The sequence below is a fragment of the Jatropha curcas genome, unplaced genomic scaffold (genome assembly GCF_041381405.1).
Source record: "Jatropha curcas cultivar XTBG-Jc1 unplaced genomic scaffold, XTBG_Jcur_1.0 HiC_scaffold_235_pilon, whole genome shotgun sequence".
Taxonomy (NCBI): Eukaryota; Viridiplantae; Streptophyta; class Magnoliopsida; order Malpighiales; family Euphorbiaceae; genus Jatropha; species Jatropha curcas.
In genome coordinates this window covers 13,063-33,216 of record NW_028322423.1, presented here as the reverse complement: position 1 = coordinate 33,216, position 20,154 = coordinate 13,063, and the positions used below count along the sequence as shown (strand labels likewise).

At 33.9% G+C, this 20,154-nt stretch overlaps 1 protein-coding gene across 1 annotated transcript; it reads right to left on the bottom strand.

Moving 5' to 3' along the window:
• Positions 1–1,277: 1,277 nt before the first annotated feature.
• On the bottom strand, positions 1,278–18,267 carry LOC105630069 (G-box-binding factor 4). The gene is made up of 4 exons (XM_012211753.4): positions 17,453–18,267; positions 17,062–17,133; positions 8,697–8,726; positions 1,278–1,903 (listed from the first exon to the last, which is right to left on the bottom strand). The coding sequence occupies exons 1-4, from the start codon at positions 18,011–18,013 to the stop codon at positions 1,823–1,825; spliced, it is 744 nt and encodes a 247-aa protein (XP_012067143.1). The 5' UTR covers positions 18,014–18,267; the 3' UTR covers positions 1,278–1,822.
• Positions 18,268–20,154: the final 1,887 nt, after the last annotated feature.

Here is a 20,154-nt window from a genome sequence, read left to right as displayed (position 1 = left end):
TTTATACACGTAGTCATTCAAAGACAGTAAATTAAACTTCTAAGAATGATAGAATAGAAATCAAACCTCTCTTAGCTGGTTTTAGGACAGTTTTGATATCATCATTTTTATTCTGTCTCAATTTGGCAATCGAAATTAAACAACTTATTTCAATTTTTTTTCAGTTTTAACATGCACAAATACTAATTAGTATTGAAAAATACCAAAATTAACAAAAGGTCTTGAAATTTTTTTAAGAAAATACATTAAAACAAAAAAAAAAAAACTTGAGAATGTCTTTAGTACCAATTTTTTACAGTTTCATACCAAAACTGTCAATTTTAAACCGAAATCATCAATTCCAATTTCAAGGATCAAAACCAAACTATAGTCACGCAGTTTTGATTATGGTTTAAAAACTGAAGACGGATTTGATTTTGATTTAGAAGCAAACATTGTTCATGTCTACTCTGTACTGACAAAACCTTAATGCAACAATTGAAGTTGGTCGCTACGCCCGCGTTGCCATCAAACTCCGTTCCTAATGTTTCTTAAGCTAGCAATGAGAAAACCATGACGAAAATGTTGCTAGTTCTCACACACCGGAAGAAGTTCCTCCGCTTGATGATACTAGGGATCTGTTTGGTTTAGCTATTAATACCAATCCATAACTGATGTCGGTTGCTAATAACTGATGGATGTTGGTGTCTGGTCAAATTTTAATAACAATTACAGTTAAAGTCAACAACTGACTACTACGGTAGATTAGGATTTGGATATTGAGATGGAAAAGCGAATGTGTACTAACTAGCTTTTCATAACTAAGGATTGAGCCTTCTATCTTGATCCAAGTTCAACGTATTGGCTTGTCATAAAAGGTTTATCGCTTCTAAGATCAAGATTATTTACAGATCAGAGATTTATTAATGATTATAATTATAATTGCAATTCTCAATATCTCTATTACTTCTTTGAGTTGTTTTTAACTTTCAGAAGCTTTTAATTCTTTTTTCCGGATTGGGTTTTAATGTTTGGAAGCTAAGAAAATTGAAAAAACAAACAAAAAAAAAAAAAAAACCCCAATCTGGCTCTAAAATCCCAAAAATTTGAATTATTAGATTCACAAGATTTGGCTACAATTTCTTATCTTTTTAGGAACAGAAATTGCAGCTAAATTTACGGGATATTTTTATTGATTGAAAGATTATTTCCTTGGACGAATGCAAATATTAGAGATAAAATAATAATTTACAAAAGGAAAAGAAAAAAAAAATTAGTATCATGCAAATCTCAGAGACTAAACAGTAATTACCCTTCTATATATTAAAAATTTATAGAACTATTTTACAAGAGTAAAATAATATTAAACTTCATGTAATTAATTCAGGAGTAAAATATCTTCTTTTCAAGCTAAACATGTCAAAAAGAATTCAATTGGTTGATAAATGAGAAAGAGGAAGATTTTCACAACTACATCAATCTTTCAGCTTTACAGTGATACATAGGCATTTTATAAAATTTACTTGCCAATTTTCTAATTCCTCTCTGCCTGGTTTGAGGGGGAAAAAACCAGAAATCTACGTCAATTAGAACATTCCTCTCCAGCATAAGATTACTTGAACTCACCTCCCTTCAGTCTCACTTCAAACCAGAAACCTCAATTACTCAAAAGATAACCACAAGTAAATTAATCACCGAACATGTTTCCACTTCCATTTTTTTCTTTTTTTTTTTTTTTTTTCTTGATTCCTCTAATCAATCCTCGTATAACTTCTATAACTTCTATAACTTGATGACAATCAATGAAATGATCATATTGATAATCAACAGCTCAGATCTGTATCTACCACCGCACAGAATTTACTCTACGAAGAACACGTGGTGGTCTTCGCTTCTCAACAACTGGAATGAGGTTCTTCATAAGCTGCATTTTGAAAAAAACAGTTAGACCCACAAAGAACAGGTAATGCTGAATGAGCAACGAGCCACAGATTTCATGTACACAACACAATGCTTAGATTTGGTTTGGATCCCCAACACCTACCAGATGAAACCTTAGTTCACAAAACCCCTAAGTTCTGTTTGACATTGAAGAACATCTGAAAAACAGTCTTAAACCAGTGTGTAGTAGTTTTAGAACTTCAATGACCAAAATATATAAAATTCACTTCAAAAAGTTTTAATGACTTCTTAATATACATTCTCACCAAAATGTTTTTCTCAGGCCAAATATATAAATTTACCTGAACTTTCTTACTTTAACTTTATGACACTTTTAATTTTAAGAGGTCGTACCTTAAAATTATGAATTTCGAGAACATAGTAAGTGTTTAATTGATCAATTTTGTAAAATTGAAGTGTTCAACAAATTAATTTCTCAAGTTGAATTTCACAAGTGTAATTTTATAAATTGAAATGTTCAATAGGTCGAAAAAAGTTGAGGGTGACATAAGATGAAATAACAAAGTTCAGAGGTGAATACATATTCTGCCTGTTTTTCTCAAAAGCAGTCCAAACAGTGGGACTAAGCACACAAGTTACATGGAACTGCTTTTATACCTAGAATATTCAGTTCATGTGCAAAAAGATACTAACATTTAAGAAGAAATGGATAAAGTAAGAGCACATTGCAAATGGATGGAAATCTCAAACACCAATCAGAGGCAGAATGGTTTTACATATATAGAAACTGTTAGAAGTTGATGAGACTTTTAATTCGAAGGTTCATGAATCCAAATAATCAGTTTATCCTAGATACATTACTTAGATACAATGTATTTTATTAATTAAGTTTTCAAATCTTTTAGTTTTGTGTGTTGATTTTATTGTAATTCTTATCAAGAAGCATCCATAAATAGATGTTTGTAAAGAAGCAAACAAATGGCAAATTTCAAGAATTCCTTCTCGTCTTCTACTCTCATCTTCTAAGTTTACTTTTTCATATTTTCAGTTTCAACAGTGGTATCAGAGCTTTCTTAATCTTTAAGGGCTGTGTAGTTCTTTTTTTTTTTTTTTTCCTCCATGTCAAGATATAGTTTTTCTCCAGTTTCTCTGGTGCAGGAGCAATCCTAGTCCTACATCTTCCCCTGCATCATTCTCCGCCAGTGTTTTCTGGAGGAAACTAACAAGTTTGGGCCATCAAAATGAAGGCTTACCTACGAGCAATGTCTCTATGGGAAGTTGTTGAAACAGATGAAGAACCACCACCGTTAAGAGAAAATCCAACCATTGCTCAATTGAAGAAACATGAGGAAGATTTAGCAAAAAAACCAAAAGCTTTGACTTGCATTCATTCAATAGTCTCTAAAGCAATTTTCTGTAGGATCATGGCATATGAAACACCTAAAGAGGCATGGGACAAGTTGAAAGAAGAATTTGAGGGAAATAAGAGAGTTGAGGCAGTGAAGTTGTTTACTCTCAAAAGGGAGTTTGAAATGTTAAAAATGAAAGAAGGTGAAATGGTGAAAGACGACTCCTCTAGGATTATGCAACTGGTGAATCAGATTAGATTGTTTGGAGAAAAATTTGATGATTCTAAGGTGATCGAAAAAATTCTGGTTAGATTACCAGAAAAGTTTGAAGCCAAAATTTCAGCCATTGAGGATCGTTACTCTCTTGAGTTTAAAGATACCTCTTGCACTATTTCTAATCCTTATGGACGTGAAATAGCTGAAGTCAAAGTAGTTGACAATACTTGTCCATTTGTTTGAAACATGGGAATCATCATGCTCTAAGTTGTAGTTCTAACGAAACATGGTTATAGCATAAGAGATTAGATCATTTCAACCTAAACTCATTAAAATTTATGCAAATTCATGGATATGTGCTTGATCCGCCTAAGATTTATGTTAGCAGCGTATTTGTGAGTCATTTCAGTTTGGGAAAATGCATAAACAAGCCTTTCCAGTCAATCAGTCTTGGAGAGTGACGAAAAAACTACAGCTAGTTCACACCGGTGTCTGTGGTCCCATGAATATTCCATCTTTAAACCAAAGCAGATTCTTTATTTTGTTCATAGATGATTCTACCAAATTTACATGGGTTGATTTCCTCAGTTGCAAGTTACAAGTTTTTGACATGTTCAAGAATTTCAACGCCATGATTGAGAATCAAAGTGGCGAGTAAGTTGAAGATTCTGAGATCAGATAATGGGAAAGAATGCTGCTCCAAATATTTCACAGTTTTTCTGCAAAGGTCGGGCATAGAGCATCAATTTTCAGTTAGCTATTCTCCTCAACAAAATGGTGTATGTAGCTGAGAGGAAGAATAGGACAGTTGTAGAAATGGCAAGGTGTATGATAGCAGAAAAGAAATTGCGAAAGCAATTTGGGCTGAAGCAGTTTTACTTCAGTATATCCTCAACAAATTGCCCACTAGATCTGTGAAAGGAATAACTCCACTTGAGACCTGGCATGAATCAAAACCTTCTCTCAAACATTTAAAGGTTTTATGTTCTGTCTGCTATGTTCATATTCCAAGTATAAAGCGAAGAAAGTTGGATGAAAAAGCAAAAGTGTGTTTGTTTTTGGGGTACGCTGCCACTCCAAAGGGTATAGAGTTTTCAATCTCAGCACCAAGAAAGTAGTAACTTGCAGAGATTTGACAGTTGATGAAATGGCAATTTGGGATTGATAAAAAGAAAAGTTGAAAGTGAGAAGGAATAAATTAAATCTGACTCATCCAATGCAGAAATTGAAAGAACTAGTGAAGTTGATATTGCAAAAGAAAATGATCCCGAGTCACTAATCCTTAAAACAAAGTCATTACTAGAGATATATGAAAGTTGCAACATTGCAACTCAAACCCACTAGTTATCAAGAGGCTGCAATGCATGAAGAATGGAAGCAAGCCATGAAAGAAGAAATTGCAGCGATTGAGAAAATCAAACATGGGTTTTCACCCCAAAACTATGGGGCAGAAATGTGATTGGAGTAAAATGGGTGTTTAGAACGAAGTACAATGCTAATGGCATGGTCAACAAATACAAAGCAAGGTTAGTCGTTAAAAGGCTATGCCCAGTTGGCCGGAGTGGAGTGTGGAGATACATTTGCTCCTGTGTCTAGACATAATATATAAGGTTACTATTAGCACTTGCAGCACAAAACAGATGGAAAGTGTTTCATCTAGATCTGAAGTCTGCTTTTTTGAATGGCTTACTTGACGAGGAGATTTACATTCACCAACCAGAAGGTTTGTAGTCAACGGAAGTGAAGAAAATTTACAAGCTTAAAAAAGCTTTATATGGTCTCAAACAGGCTCCCAGAGCCTGGTATGAAAGAGTTGACTCTTATTTACTCCTTCAAGGCTTCAGGAGGAGTGAAAATGAGGCTACCCTATACTACAAACATCTTTGTTTTTCCTCTTCATCTTCTTTGTGGTTGACAAAATCAGTTGAATTCATAACCTATATAACAAGTATTAACTTAACATGAAGATTATGTAAATCGGGTATCACTATTAAGAACTTAGAAAAATTGTATACCAAACACATTTTTTTTTAACTGTAATCATGTCAGAATGGAACCTATCTATAAGAGATACCTTAATCTTTACACCATACACAAGATTTTCATGGAGATAAAAATAGGAATTGAGAGTCTTATATTGTTATGTATTCAAACTATACCACTGTAAACATTACATAAAAAGATGAACTCAACCGCATTTTTTTGAACTTAATGAAATTATCCATTCAAGTTATTATATAAAGCCATTACTGATGTACATCAAATGGAAAACACAAACAACAAAAGAAGCACTTGGGACAGTATCAAAATCCAAAAACATGATTACATTCCTACGATAAAGATGTTGCTAGGTCATAAGAAACCTGACTGCAGTAGTTCAGGATACAGGGCATGTACATAGCATATTATGATACCCATTATGGAATGGAATCTCTACCTGTCTCTCACTCTTTTCCAGTGACTAATTAACAAAGGAAAATTTGTTGTGAATGAAGTTATAATAATTGAAAAAAATGAGTAATGTATGAATCAACCATAGCACCATTTCATAAACAAGGAGGGAAATACATTTCGAAACTGAAAAATTAGATAACATCAGATACATGCTTATACTATGCACAAATTTAATAAAAAATATTTTTTCATATATTTAATTTGAATTTTGATATTCCACTTTTTAATAATAAATTTATTTTCTAATATGTGTAATAGTAATTTGTAGATAAATAATTCAGGAACTTGTTATATTTCAAACTTGATTTAACAATATACTTAAATATTTTGCAAACTTTAATATACTTAAATATTTGTAAATTTTAACTATAATTATATTAAACCATTTTTTGTTTTAAATGAACCCCTTGCATAAACTGTCGTAACCACAAATAAACTTTGCATGTATCTGATTTAGCCCCTAATTGACAGTTACACAAAATTAGATTACAACAACAATAACTTAGACTCACACTAGTTGGGTTCGCCACTTGAATTATTTGTTTGCAATATCAACTGATCAAATTAATATTTAAAATAGCACTACAAAGCAAATTATAAACGGAAAATATTTCTAAGTACCTTTTGGAGAAAAAATTTCAAAAAGAAGATCTCTAACATCTTTGACATATTAATTTTAAATTATTTGATAAACTAATAAACAGAGCAAAGCATAAGATACGCAATACCAACTAACTAGGGTCTGTTATATGAATCTTTTGTCCATTCTATTCATAGCTATATCCTTACTAATGTTCATGGTAGATCGTTAGCGACAATTCCCTTCAAACAGTTCTAGGTTGACCTCTTCCCTTTTAAGCAGTATCACCACTAAAGTATCACATGTATGAACTGAAACATGTTGGGTTTACATAACATGACCATCCTATCTCAAACGTCCTTCTCTCATTTATCTCCTACTTGTAACTTTTATCTAATATGATCATTTTTAATGTCCAACCTTATGTGACCACATATCCATCTTAGCATTCAAATTTCCTCAACATTAATCTTCTGAACATGTTGGTCACTCAATGCTCGGTATTCTCTCCCACATAGCATTGCCGGTCTTACCACCGTCCTATTCAACTTACCTTTCACCTTGTTAGATATCTTCCTAGCGTATGGTACACCTATAGCATTCATCCATTTCATCCATCCTACTTCTATGAAAAATATCATCATCTGTGAGACCCTCCTGGAACATAGAGTCTAGACATTTGAATTGTTTGGACTTAGCCACCAACCTACCATCTAATCTAACCTCACTTTCCTGCTTCTTCCTTAAACCAAAATCACAGTCCATGTATTCCATCTTACTTCTGCTTAGCTTAAAATCCTTATATTCAAGAGTCCTCCATAGTTTCAACTATTGATTAATCGTTCATAGTTTTATCAATCAAGACAATATAATCTATCAATAACATACACTAAGAAACATCCTCTTATGTATTACTAGTTAGCTCATCCATTACTAATAAATATGGGCTCAAAGCAAATCTTAAAGTAGCCCAACTTTCATATGGGCTCAAACGGACCTTCATATGCTTCAATGCCTCCTTGACCTTATTGTGTCTAATTCTACGAGTATACCTAGGGTTTCTATTTGTCACTGAGGCATGAAGGTCCGTGAAGTCCTTGTGGCTTTCATTGAATAACTGATCAAAATAGCACCTCCAACTCTCTTTAATCCCTGTATCTCCTTTTAACACCTAATGGAAATCATCTTTAATGCATTAACTTGGCTTAAGTCCTGACCCTTTTTCTCTCTCAGCCTTGCAAGCTTGTGCATATCCTTCTCCCCCTCTTTTATTCTCAGCTTTTGGTACAAGTATGCGAATGCTTTATCTCTAATGTGCTAACTGTCTTTAGCTTCTCTCTTTGCTCTCTTACATTCTTCAGAGGCCTCATCACTAGATGCTTTCGGCAATTTTCTATAGTACTTTCGTTTGCCTTAATGACTTTTTGTACATTATTATTCCACCACCAAGAATCTTGTACTCGAGGCTCTAACCCTTTAGATACACCTAGCAATTCGCTTGCCACTTTCTTGAGGCAACCCGCCATTGCTTTCCATATGTCCTCCACATTAGATTGTGAAAGATTATATTCATGTAACTAACCCCAACATGGCCAATCAAGCTAGCATGTGCAAGAATTCCACAGCAATCCATCCATCCATTCTGTAATCAACCATTTCAGTTCAACCTCTTCTATTTCTAGATTCCAGCCATCCTCCACCTAACCTGATACCTAAAGCTAATGACGAATAAAAACAAAAGGATAGCATAACTAAGACAAAAGGTGAGAAACATATACAATGCATACGGGTCCTTTATTTTATAAATGAAAAGTAACAAAAACTGTTTTCTTGGTCTCTGCATGAGATTTGTGAGTTCAGTAATTTGAATTTATTTCTTTTTATTCATTTGTTTATTGGTGAAATATGGGGCAACAGAATTTAAGCGCATTTCCTTATATCATTTTCCTTTTTGTTTGCTTGCATGGAGATAATAAACAAGAAATTAAAGAAAAGGAGTGAGTTCTTCATCAACTGTATTGTAATTGCAGAAGTTTGTGTAAACTCAGCCCATATTTTCCATTTTGGGATTAATTGATGAAACTAATCTCTTAAGGAATTGAATTGCATATAATAACAAATAAAAATGCACCAATAGTTTAAGGGCTTATTTGGACTTTATCCCCATAAATTTGTAAGCAAAAACTATAGCCAACATAAGAATGTATAGAACATACCCCTTTATATCTCTCCTTGTTCTTCTCCACCTGCAAGTATAATTCTAATTTCTTAGTCAACTTTGAATAAATGAAAATAAAATATAAAAGTTGTGGAAAAAATCATCCAGATATCAACGAAGTCAGACCCATTAAGGAAGAAACTACTTAGAAAATTATTTAGATTTCATTCTCAAACTTCATGAGTTTAATGAAAATACTTAGAAAATATTTTCTTAAGAAAACACTTTCTTAGAAATAACTTATTTACAGTTATTTGATTGTACATACTTAAAATCAATTATTATCTAGCATTTGCAGTCACTTTATAGCATAAATTTTTCTTTCAATAAATAATTTAATAATTTTTCTACCTAAAATTGATATGTTATAAAATTTGCAAGAAGAGGGAGCAAACTGTGGATTGAAACAGGTGGCTGCTGATGGAAGGGGTGGCGTTGAGGTTTCCGACAATGGTAGACTAGTAGGTATATGTTTACGTGAGTCTCTTTTTGTAGATTATGAAAGATGTGGAAAATACTTCCCATTCTGAAAGTCCATTTTTCTAAAATGGCCAGGTTTCCCTTTGATGAACGCAGTATCCACCGAACAATTTATCCAAGTAACTACTCAAATATAAAAAAGAGCACACACTATTCTCGAGAAAAGTTCTTTTTTTTTTTTTTTTTTTGGGGCAAACACAACAAAGCCTTAATTATCAATAAACAACCCCAAAAATTGTCTTCATGATTATTCTACAAAAGTGGGGCTAATGTTAAGGGCTGGGGTATTGTTGCTTCAACTATGAAGAAGATTTGTCAAATGAGCTATCAGTCCCAATAAAACAAAATTGCATGGTGCAACAGGGTAAAGGGGGAAAAGGCTCCAGAAGAAGAGGGAACATTGTTTGATTCTCGAATCATTGTACATGTGATTTCACAGTTGAAGGTGTTACACAGACTGTGCACCAGCAAGCCAAGGCTAAGTCAGGCCGAGTGATTTCCAACTAGGCCCAAGTCCACCCTACCTCAAATGATGTAAATGTAATTAACTCTCAGCTTATGTACAAGTCGAATTATTTTTTGGGTTGGGACGGATCCCAAGCCCATGAACATATTAAACACTAATCTCCTCTATGTTGTGAGCAGCATTCTGGCAATTATTAAGATGGAAAGAGTAGACTGACATCACACCTCAATGTTTCAAACTTCAAGTATGGAAAAGCCAATCATATAGGTTCTTATGCTTAATGAAACAGAATTTGCATCTTGCAGGAGGCAAATGAAGAAGAATCACCATTAGAAGATTGCAAGGAAATTGCATTTATGTTTTGCATTAAAGCATGCCTTAAGGATGGAGGAGTTGATTAGCAAAACCTTCTCCTCGATATTTGAAACTTTGGTTACAAACAGACATAGTAATTAAAGGCGCAAAGGGCTGCTGTAGCCTAGGCACTAACCTCCAGAGGAAGGCGCGCGCCTAAGCGAATTGAAGCGCCAAAAAAAAAAAAAAGAATAGAAATACATAAATCTGAAAAATATATTTTAAGATATCAATCAAACAAAAGGCGAAAAAAAGTAGAAGACATGGAAACACACATAAATCCGGAAAAAATGGCAATTTGATATGTAATATTTGAGATATTAGAGTTTAGGCAGAAAAGAGTATATCAAAAAATGAAAACAAGAAAGAAATAGAAAGCAAATATAGGTAGAAAAATTGAAAGAGTTATATCTGGATGGAATGGGGCTAAAGACTAGATTGCAAGAAGTGACTGCTAGATGAAGGAGTGGAGGTTGGATCACAAACCACATCACCGGCTTTTGTGTTGCATTTTATTTCTTATATATATATATATATATATATATATAGATAAGAAATAAAAAAAATAAAAAAAAAAACCCTAGGTAACTTGTTCAGAAAACAAAAAATAGAAAGGCGCGCCTTTCTCAAGCCTTAGGAGCAAAAAAAGACGCAAAAAGGTGCATGCATCTACCCAGAGGCAATAGCCTGAGTGAAGTTGCCCACCTCAGGACTGTTGAGGCACAAGCCCTTGAGCCTTAAGTAAGGGCGTGCCTCTCTAATAACTATGCAGACAGAAGCCAATCAATCTATGGTGGAAATTGCACATGTGAGGTACCAACATCCATAGGCAAATGCTTCAACTTTCCAACAAAACTACATCCTTAATGGCTTAGGCAAATAACTCAACTGTTCCAAAAACTAATTATGTGCAATTAATGTCCTTCGTGATTGAAATTCAGTCCTTCACTAACATAAGTGAATGGAGAGAACACGTCTACACCTTTTTAGTTACAATAAAAATAATACCTTTTGAGTTGAAAAAATGTGTTGGACACTAAGAAGAATTGAAGAAAGAAGGCGTAAATAGCAACTGCAATGAGGTAATGGAGCATTTGATAGGAAATACTACAAAATTTACAGCACAAAGCTACAAGACATCTAAGCAGAAAAAGCAAAATAGCAAGCTGGAAGGTCAAAAAAGCAGAATCAGCAACTAGAAGCAACAAATTGGCAGTCAAAAAAGCCAAAACAGCTAGCTTTCAGTTACAAAAAGTACTGGAATTGGTTCCCCCAAGAGAAATAAGCACAAAAATAAGGAACTTCACATGAAGTGATGTTGAGAAGAAAATATAAGATGATTTTGCTTCAAATAACTTGTAACAAATCATAAAAAAAATGGTGTGCTACTTACTGCAATAAAGATGCTACAAGTGTGATTCATTGGTCCCACATGAATCAAATTCCTCGAAAAAGAGCAACTAACCTCATTTTTATGGAGTTGACTAACAGATAGTGAAAGAGTGTACCAACTACAATTCCAAAGCAGCTCTAGATATATTTGTCAAAATGAGAACCAAATTGAGAATCCAAATCCTCATTTTCAAATTGCAAATCAAGAATTAAATCATACTATTCAATGTAAATTCTCAAAAGCTGAATTATCATACTTGAAAGAATAATAATAAAGAAAAGGGATGATGAGTTAAATAGAAAGTCAAAAAAATATGCATCTAAAACATCACAACATTACAATAAATTATTTGGGGGTGGTTGCCGGTAAATGGAAGTTAAATTTGAGGTTTGAACTTATTGTCTTATGGACTAGAATAAGGAAAGAATCAATTGAGCTGATTGATTAGCCTGATTCTCTGCCATTTGCTCAATCTAGGAACATTTTCATTTTCCAATAGATTCAAATTGCTACAGTGAAAAAAATAAATCCAATCATGGATTCGACAAAATATAAAAATCTAATAGTGGCTCTGAATGCAAGAGTTTATACGTACAAAATGGGGAAAAATAGAAGGGACAAAGGAATAACTTTACTGTACAAGATGTTGATTTAAATTGCCTCTAGCTAATGTTGAAGAGACGAACTTTCTCATTCCAAGTTCAAAGGAAGCTTTAAAGAGTTTATCATCGCTATCAACAACTGATAATGCAAAATTTAGTTTGCATCCAATTTTCAATTTTCAATAATAAGAATGCACTAATATATATCATCTATTTGCTACTTACTATAACATTTTAAGCTCATTGTTGAGTTTTCTCTAGCCTATGGAAAATGATACAGATGACAATAAAATCAAGAAAAAAAAGAATCTTTAGACTTGGGTGGTATTTGATAGAGTGTTTAAAAATTTAAGAACTGAATTTCAAGCATTTACTGAATAGAAATGCAGAATTCCCAAATTACTAAATTGTTTAGAAGACAAAGTTTTGGTTGTAATGAATTCAAATTTTAATTTAAATTTTTTGACTTCTCAGATTAAATGAATTTTAGCTTAATCGAAACTTTTAGGTAACATGTAGATAAGCATTATCAAATAATTTAAAACCAAAATGTCATGGAAATTTTACATTAAGATAATATCAAACACCACCTTAAAAACTTAAGAGTTATGGTCTAGATATCACACATTGAGCTTCTTTTGGAAGAACATTTAGTGGAGTCTTACAAAGTCATACATTCATGATTGTATCAAACAACAACAACTAAGACTTAATCCTAAACTATTTTGGGTCAGCTATATGAATCCTTTCCGCTCCAGCCTATTAATCCCAAGTTCGCACTAATGTCAAGAAGTACTAAATTTTTTTGAAACAACTTTCCTCGATTTGGTTCTAGGTTTACCTCTACTCCCTTTTAGCACCCTCCATCATCAATGTAACACACTTATAAACCAGAGGACATGGAAGCCTACTAGGACATGACCAACCCATATCAGACATCCTTCCTCGTTCTTATCTCCAACTTATGCTATTTGCACCTTTTGTCGAATGTGGTTATTTATAATCTTTTACAATACTTATCTGCCCAGAAATCCATCTCAACCTCCTCATTTGTACAATATTTATCTTGTTAATACGTTGGACATTTGAAGTCCAACTTCACTCCCACATAACATCGTAGATCTCACCATTATTCCATAGGACTTGCCCTTTGTTAGATATCTTTCTATCACATAGCACATCGTAGCAATCCTCCATTACATCCATCCAATTTTAGTTTAGAGGATTACATCTTCATATGGCATTCCACAATTCTGAAAAACACAGCACAAATATCTGAATTGCTTATCTTTGGGTACCATAAAACCATCCATCTCAACACCTCATTCTTCTCACTAAGGCCAAACTCGTAGTGCTTGTATTTTATCTTACTTTTGTTTAACCTAAAACCTTTCCTCTCAAAAGTGCTTCTCCATGGTTCAACTTTTGATTTACTTTCTCAATAGTTTCATCCATTAGGAGAATATTTTCTGCAGATAACATTTAACATGGAACATCTTGTGTAATATTAGTTATCTCATTCATAACTAGAGTAACAAGTAAGACTCAAGGCAAATCCCGGTCTTGCAGTTATGAACTCTTTCCCCTCCCATTGTTCTCACACTTGTCACTACATCTTCATATATCCTTATGATATTTATATATTTACTCGAACTACTTTTTCTCCAATACCCTCCAAAATTTTAATTTCTAGCATTTGCCAAAATGGCTCTGTGACATTCTGACCTGGGCAAAGTGATCCTAAAAGGGCGGGTAGAGCAAAGCTCCTAGCTAGCTTTTAGGATCGCAGGCTAACTATGGGTAGTGGAATGCAGGACACAGGAATGAATCGGATTATATATCGAACAAGGAAAAACTATCATCAGAGACGCCTTTGGTGGAATGGCTTGGAGAGTTGGAAGAACTCTACGGTTAAGCATACGCGCTTTACGGAAATTCTAGGATAGGTGACCTCCTGGGAAGTTCCCCATTTCACCTGCGGGACAAAAACCTTGCAGGTCTTACCAATCCAGTATGGGATGGAACTGGCTTGATCCAAAGCGGATAATTCCTCTAGTGGTTGCAGTCAGGCGTGACAATTGGCATCAGAGCCGGACCACCTCCAGTAGATGTATGGTTCGAGGACGAACCACGCGGAAGCTGGTAGGCCTGTGACATCCCGACCTGGCAAAACAATCCTAAGAGGGCGGGTAGAGCAAAGCTCCTGGCTAGCTTCTAGGATAGCAAGCTAGCTATGAGTGGTGGAATGCGGGACACAGAAATAAATCAGATCATATATCGAAAAGGAGAAAACTAATCATCAGAAGTGTCTTTTGGTAGAATGGCTTGAAGAGTTGAAAGAACTCTAAGGTTAAGCGTGCTCACTTAACGGAAATCCTAAAATGGGTGACCTCCTGGGAAGTTTTTCATTTCACCTGCGGGACAAAACCGTGCTTGATCCAAAGCGAGCAATTCCTCTAGTGGTTGAAATCGGGCGTGACGGGCTTAATTGGAGGTCTTGGGAACTTATTATTATCCTTGTGGAAAGCATTAATCCTTTTGCCAAAATGGCTTAATTTCTTCATTGTTTGGGCGTTAAAATGGGAAGGGAAAATAATAGAATCCAGAGAAATTGTGCTTCTCGATATCCCTTTAAAAAGTCGTGTTTTATTTCCTCCCATTTCAAAAGGGAATAAGAAGAAATAAGTCAAATGGATTTTCTAGTTTCTACTATACCATTCAAATATGAAAGAAACAAAAGGAGTACATATACAAAATACAAGTAAATTTAACTTCCTTTAATGAGACCAAAACATCTTAAAGAGAAACTTAATTTCATTTCTTTTCATTTCCTTTGCCCTTACATTTTTAGTACCCAAACCAAATGTCAATTTTCCACCACAAGCAATCCAAACTGGAGAGAGTTGGGACCAGTTGTATGAGCCCAATATCTTAAAAGTTTTGGATCTCTAAGTGTATCAATTATAGTTTTAAAGTTGCACTTCAGGTGCAAGGCACTATAGGCAAGCCCCTCGCACCTCAAATCCTAAGATACAAGCAATGTCATTGAGGTGTAGCTTGCTACTTCTTCACTTAAGGCCAAAAGAGGTGGGACAAAGGCAATAGCAAATTATGACAATTAATGAAATAAATCACATGTCTTCAATCCTCCTCAATTTAAGATGATTACCATATGTGTTATATGTGTTACCATATCATACAACATACAAACATATCTTAGGATGTTAACATATATTTAAAAACAAACTAGCTTTATAACCATCCTTCCATAGCCAATCAAGAACCTCAAAAAACACATTCTTCAATTACAATTGTTTTTCAGCTCAATTCTTTAGAGCCTAACATACAAAAGTACTCTAAACTTTTTTATTTGTTATCACTCCAAAATTACCTTTGTCTCCTGGGCACCATTGTTTTGGAAACTTAGATATTTAGCACCCCAAAATGAAATTAGGGTTAGGGTTTTATGGCGCCCATTGAACCACCTTAACTAACTTAACCACATACTTTAAAAAAATTTTGCAAAATGCAAGTAATCACATTACTACTAGCTTGCACGTGCAAAAATTACTACTACTAGTCATATCACAGATCCTCACTAATCATCCAAAAGATAAAAAAAGAAGATCCCCAAACAAACAAATCCACAACCGAATAAGCAAAGGCTCTTTTTCATCTTCTACAACGAGTAATCCTAGAAGAGCCTCTGGTATAAGGGTTATTACTAGTGTCTAGATTTGAATCAATTATGAGTATAATAAGATCTACATGACCATGGAGGGCAAGGAATTCTATTAGCCGCCAGAGCCCCACAAGAGAGATAATAATGAACTCTTCTCCAAAACAAAGATCTATGATCACCTCTCTCACATTTTCTTTGTCACTATCTAAATCTATCAATCCATTATCAAACTCACCTTTCTCTTACAAATCATTGTACATAGTCAGCCATTATCTTCAATCCTTTATCATCCACTTGAGCTTTGATTCTTAAACTAAGAGTAAGAAAAATGGAAAACAAAAAGAGAGAGTTTAGAGATCGCCATCAGAGAGAGACATTTGAAACTAAATTAAGCTAGAGAGAGGCTTAATTATTTTAATGGTCACTCTTTGAGTGATGGAAAGGGAATAGAAAAAGTAGGCATAAGAGGTAACATGGAGATGCAGTTTTTTACAACTACGCGCTATAAATTAAATATAAGATGCTAGGTAAAAATTGCTTACTCTCATCACTAAGATTATTTAGGTTCAATTACAGTCTAAGCTACCATTACTATGTAGAGAAGCTTCAATGGCGATGAGTTTGACAGCAGGGAGAAGAAGACTATCGAGATTGATAGGGTGATGTCAAGCTGAAGTGGGCAATGCCAGGCTGAAGAGAGAGAAATTTTGATTTGGGTTTCGAACAAAATGGTGCATATTGATTTATTTTGTCCTTGGTTAACTTAACCCAATGCAGTCAAGTGGGGCCACATAAATATTTTTTTTATTTTAAACCCCAACCTTAATCTCATTTGGGCTGCTAATATATCTAAGTGCCAAAAAATGGAATGCCCAGGACACAAAGGTCATTTTAGAGTGATATTGCACTAGGTTGATGAGTTAAAAGGTATTTTTGTATGTTAGGCCAATTCTTTACCCTATCAGTATTATGGATTATTCTAATTTACTTGAATTAGGATCATGGGTTAAAAAATAATTCTATTTTGTTTGGCTTTCAAAATTATTACTATGTTTTATGTTGTTATAATTAAACTCATCTTGTATATGATTATATGCTTTCTCATACGGTACACCTTATGCCACTCAGGTGTTCTAGTGCCATGGCTTTGCCTATTGCAGCTTTAATAATTATGCTACAAATACTCATACTGTAACTTGTTAATCAACTTTCCAGTCTTAAAAATTTCGTCAATTTGTTGTTTCTTGTACTGAGTATTGCTCAAAGAAGTTAATGTCCCCTCCCCCACCATTTTCACCAATAATGGACCCAACTGTATAACAAAATAAGAACAAATGCACCATCTAAGGGCGACTGCAAATTCCGAAATCAAAGAAAAATATTTACCTCTTCCTTTAATAGCCGGGTATTCTCCTCCTCAAGTTCTCTGACCAAAGACTCCAGCTCAATTGTGTGAGCCTAAGCATCAAGAGTAAAGTAAATTATAATCACAAGAATCAAAGATAAAAAGAGTTGAAAAATATTAGTATAATGGCCATAAAACATTGAGATCTTGAATTCAATAGTTTGCTTGCCACAGAGAAAAATAAAGTCCTATCCGAGCCCAAGCCCAAGAGTTGCAGTCAAAGATAGAATTCCCATTCTCAAAATCCTATGATTCTAAAGAAACATTTATTTTAGCACTCCTAGAACTAATCAACAGACAAAATAAAAAACGAATTTTTTCAGCAATAGAAGAATTCAAAATACATTAAAAAAAATAAGAAGAAAAGAAAACCTGTTTCCGTTCCCTAGACCTGGCAGCAGATTCACGATTTTTTATCATTCTTTTCTGCTTCTGTTGGGTGGCCTTATCCATGGGAGGCTCCTCAACAGCTCTTCTTTTCTGTCTCCCTCTCCCTCCTCCTTCCGCCATGATCATCCCATGATTATTGATATCCACACTATAAGGTCCTACAGACATCTCCATCTGAGCCGGAACTCCAACCCCTTTAACGTCCTCCTCGCTAACAGCACCAGCCTTAGTCAAAAAATCCTCCAAAGTTATCCCCTCATTTCCCTCCCTCTTTTGATCGCTGCCGGATACGATCTCCTTCCACACCTCATCAACGGACTTGGACGCGCATCCAGGAAGAGGCGAGTGGTCATCGCATGGATAGGAATAAATATTTTTTAAGAGATCATCCATGGCGGTTGAAACCAGAGGGTTTTGTTCGGTAGTAGTGAACTGGTTTTGGTCCTGGTTTTGGTTTTGGAGATCGGCGAGTAGGGTGGAGAGGGAGGAACATAAGGAGGGTTGACGTGGCATATCAGAATTCGTCGATGACGTGGTCGCCATCACCTTCGACTAAGCCATAGCCCAAATCCAAAGGCTAAATCTAGCGGATTCCTAGGTTCGCATAGAATCTCTCCCACCGTATATGTTGATTGTTGGGTTTCTCCTTCTCGGTCTCCGTCTGGGGCCTGTGTTCTGCAGTTCGGCACGGAGGATAAGATCAGACCAAACTACAAAGAAAAAAGAAAGGACAAATGTAATCAATAGTTGTCGCCTAGGAATTTGTTGCCATTTTTCGTACTACTTCTCTGCATAATTTATTTATATTTTAGAAAAATAGCTTTTATCCATAATCCGTAATCTATATAAGCTAAACCATCCTAAATATCCTAAATCAAAATCAACTTAGCCCTACAATGCCCAAATTTCAAATTTATGTCACAGTTGCGCTCTAAGATAAAGAGTGTATATGGATCGACAGAACAGTAATTAAATAATTTTCAGTTCCATATCAAAATATTTGAACATATAATATGAAGTATCAATCTCGTTCTAATAGATATAGAGTTACATCCTCGTCTCGTCCCGTTTCAATAAGTATATAGTTGCATCCCCATTTGGTTTAGTTTTTCACGATAGGATGTGACATTTGCATCCCATCTCGTTCAATTTTTCACGACGGGATGAGACATGAATTCGAGTGTATGGGACAGGACGGAATGGATTGGGTGAAGAATCAATCAAGATTTTTCATAAGCCCAATGCATAAATTCATCCATGTATTTTACATAAAAAATTTTATGGCACCATCAACTTTTACTTTAAACCTATTGAATACTTTCATTTATAAAATTATACTAATTAAATATTTTAACTTGCAAAAAAAATTCTATTAAATATTTAAATTTCTAAAATTAGATCAATTATACTTATTAGATAGTTAAAAAATGTAAAATCATTGTTTCAAATATTGTACAAACCAAATATCTTGCATATAAATGCCAAAAAAAACACCAAAAAAATATTACTGTTAGGATGTGAGGGATACAACATTAGCAGAATTCGTAACTTAAAGGGCACTAGTTCACTTGCAAAGTTTGAGGTGCCGCAAAGTTTTTTCAACAAAATACAGGAGTATATTTATACATTTGGTCATTTTTCATAGTCTTACTAAAATTTTTTTTTACCAAAAAAGATAAAAATATTTACTCATCAATTACAATTAAATAAAATTCATCGATATAAATTTATGTTAAAAAAAGAATAAATCAAATAATTAATTTAATCATTAATTATCTACTACTAAAACTATATAGAATAACTATTAGTAGTTACTTTTATTTAATAAGAGCATCAAATATAATAAAATAAAATAATTCGAAACTATATATTATTTAATTTTACGTATATTTTATGAATTTTAACTCATTATTATTTTAGCTTACTTATGAGCATCAAATAATTTATTGTAGTGGTTCGACACTAACTCACCTACGTTCATTCCAAAAATCGTCTTGAGATCCTCTACTATGTTATCTCTTTTAAAATGTAAGAGACAAACCAACGTTATAAGGAAATAGATCAGAAATGTATATCTAACTTTTAACCCATTAGATTCCAAAGGTTCTAGTCGACCTCCACTCTTTTGTTTGTTAGAGAATAGAAAACTTCGAATCAAGACATTAGAATCTCACTAAAGAAGAAGGTTGCTTGATAACATTTTACAACATAGCTTTTCAACCTAAGTTATACACAAATGTTTTTTTTTTTTTTAAAACAATCTCAGCCTAATAAATTACATGAATCTATATAGATAGAGAGAAATGCAAGTATAAGCACAATAAGAATAAAAAACAGATTTGAAATCAGAGATTAAGATCAGAAGTGTTCTTTAAAAAGTTGTTAAATAATTTCTTTTCTCTTAAAAATATTTATGAAAGAATAGTGAAAAAAAAGAAATAAGGGGGTTGCAGAGAAATGCAAGTATAAGCACAGTAAGAATAAAAAACAGATTTGAAAACAGAGATTAAGATCAGAACTGTTCTTCAAAAAGTTGTTAAATAATTTCTTTTCTCTTAAAAATATTTCTGGAAGAACAGAGAAGAAAAGATAAAGAGGGTTGCAAAGAAGAGCTTGGATGATTTGAAAATCTAAGAATGGATCTCTTACTCATGCCAACAATATTTTTAAAAGGAGAGAACATT

Coding starts and splice junctions, on each gene's coding strand:
- LOC105630069 (XM_012211753.4), bottom strand. CDS start 18,013: ATGGCGACCACGTCATCGACGAATTCTGATATGCCACGTCAACCCTCC. Junction 17,134..17,452: donor GGTCTAGGGAACGGAAACAG/GTTTTCTTTTCT, acceptor CTTGATGCTTAG/GCTCACACAATTGAGCTGGA. Junction 1,904..8,696: donor ACAAGGAGAGATATAAAGGG/GTATGTTCTATA, acceptor TTCAAAATGCAG/CTTATGAAGAACCTCATTCC.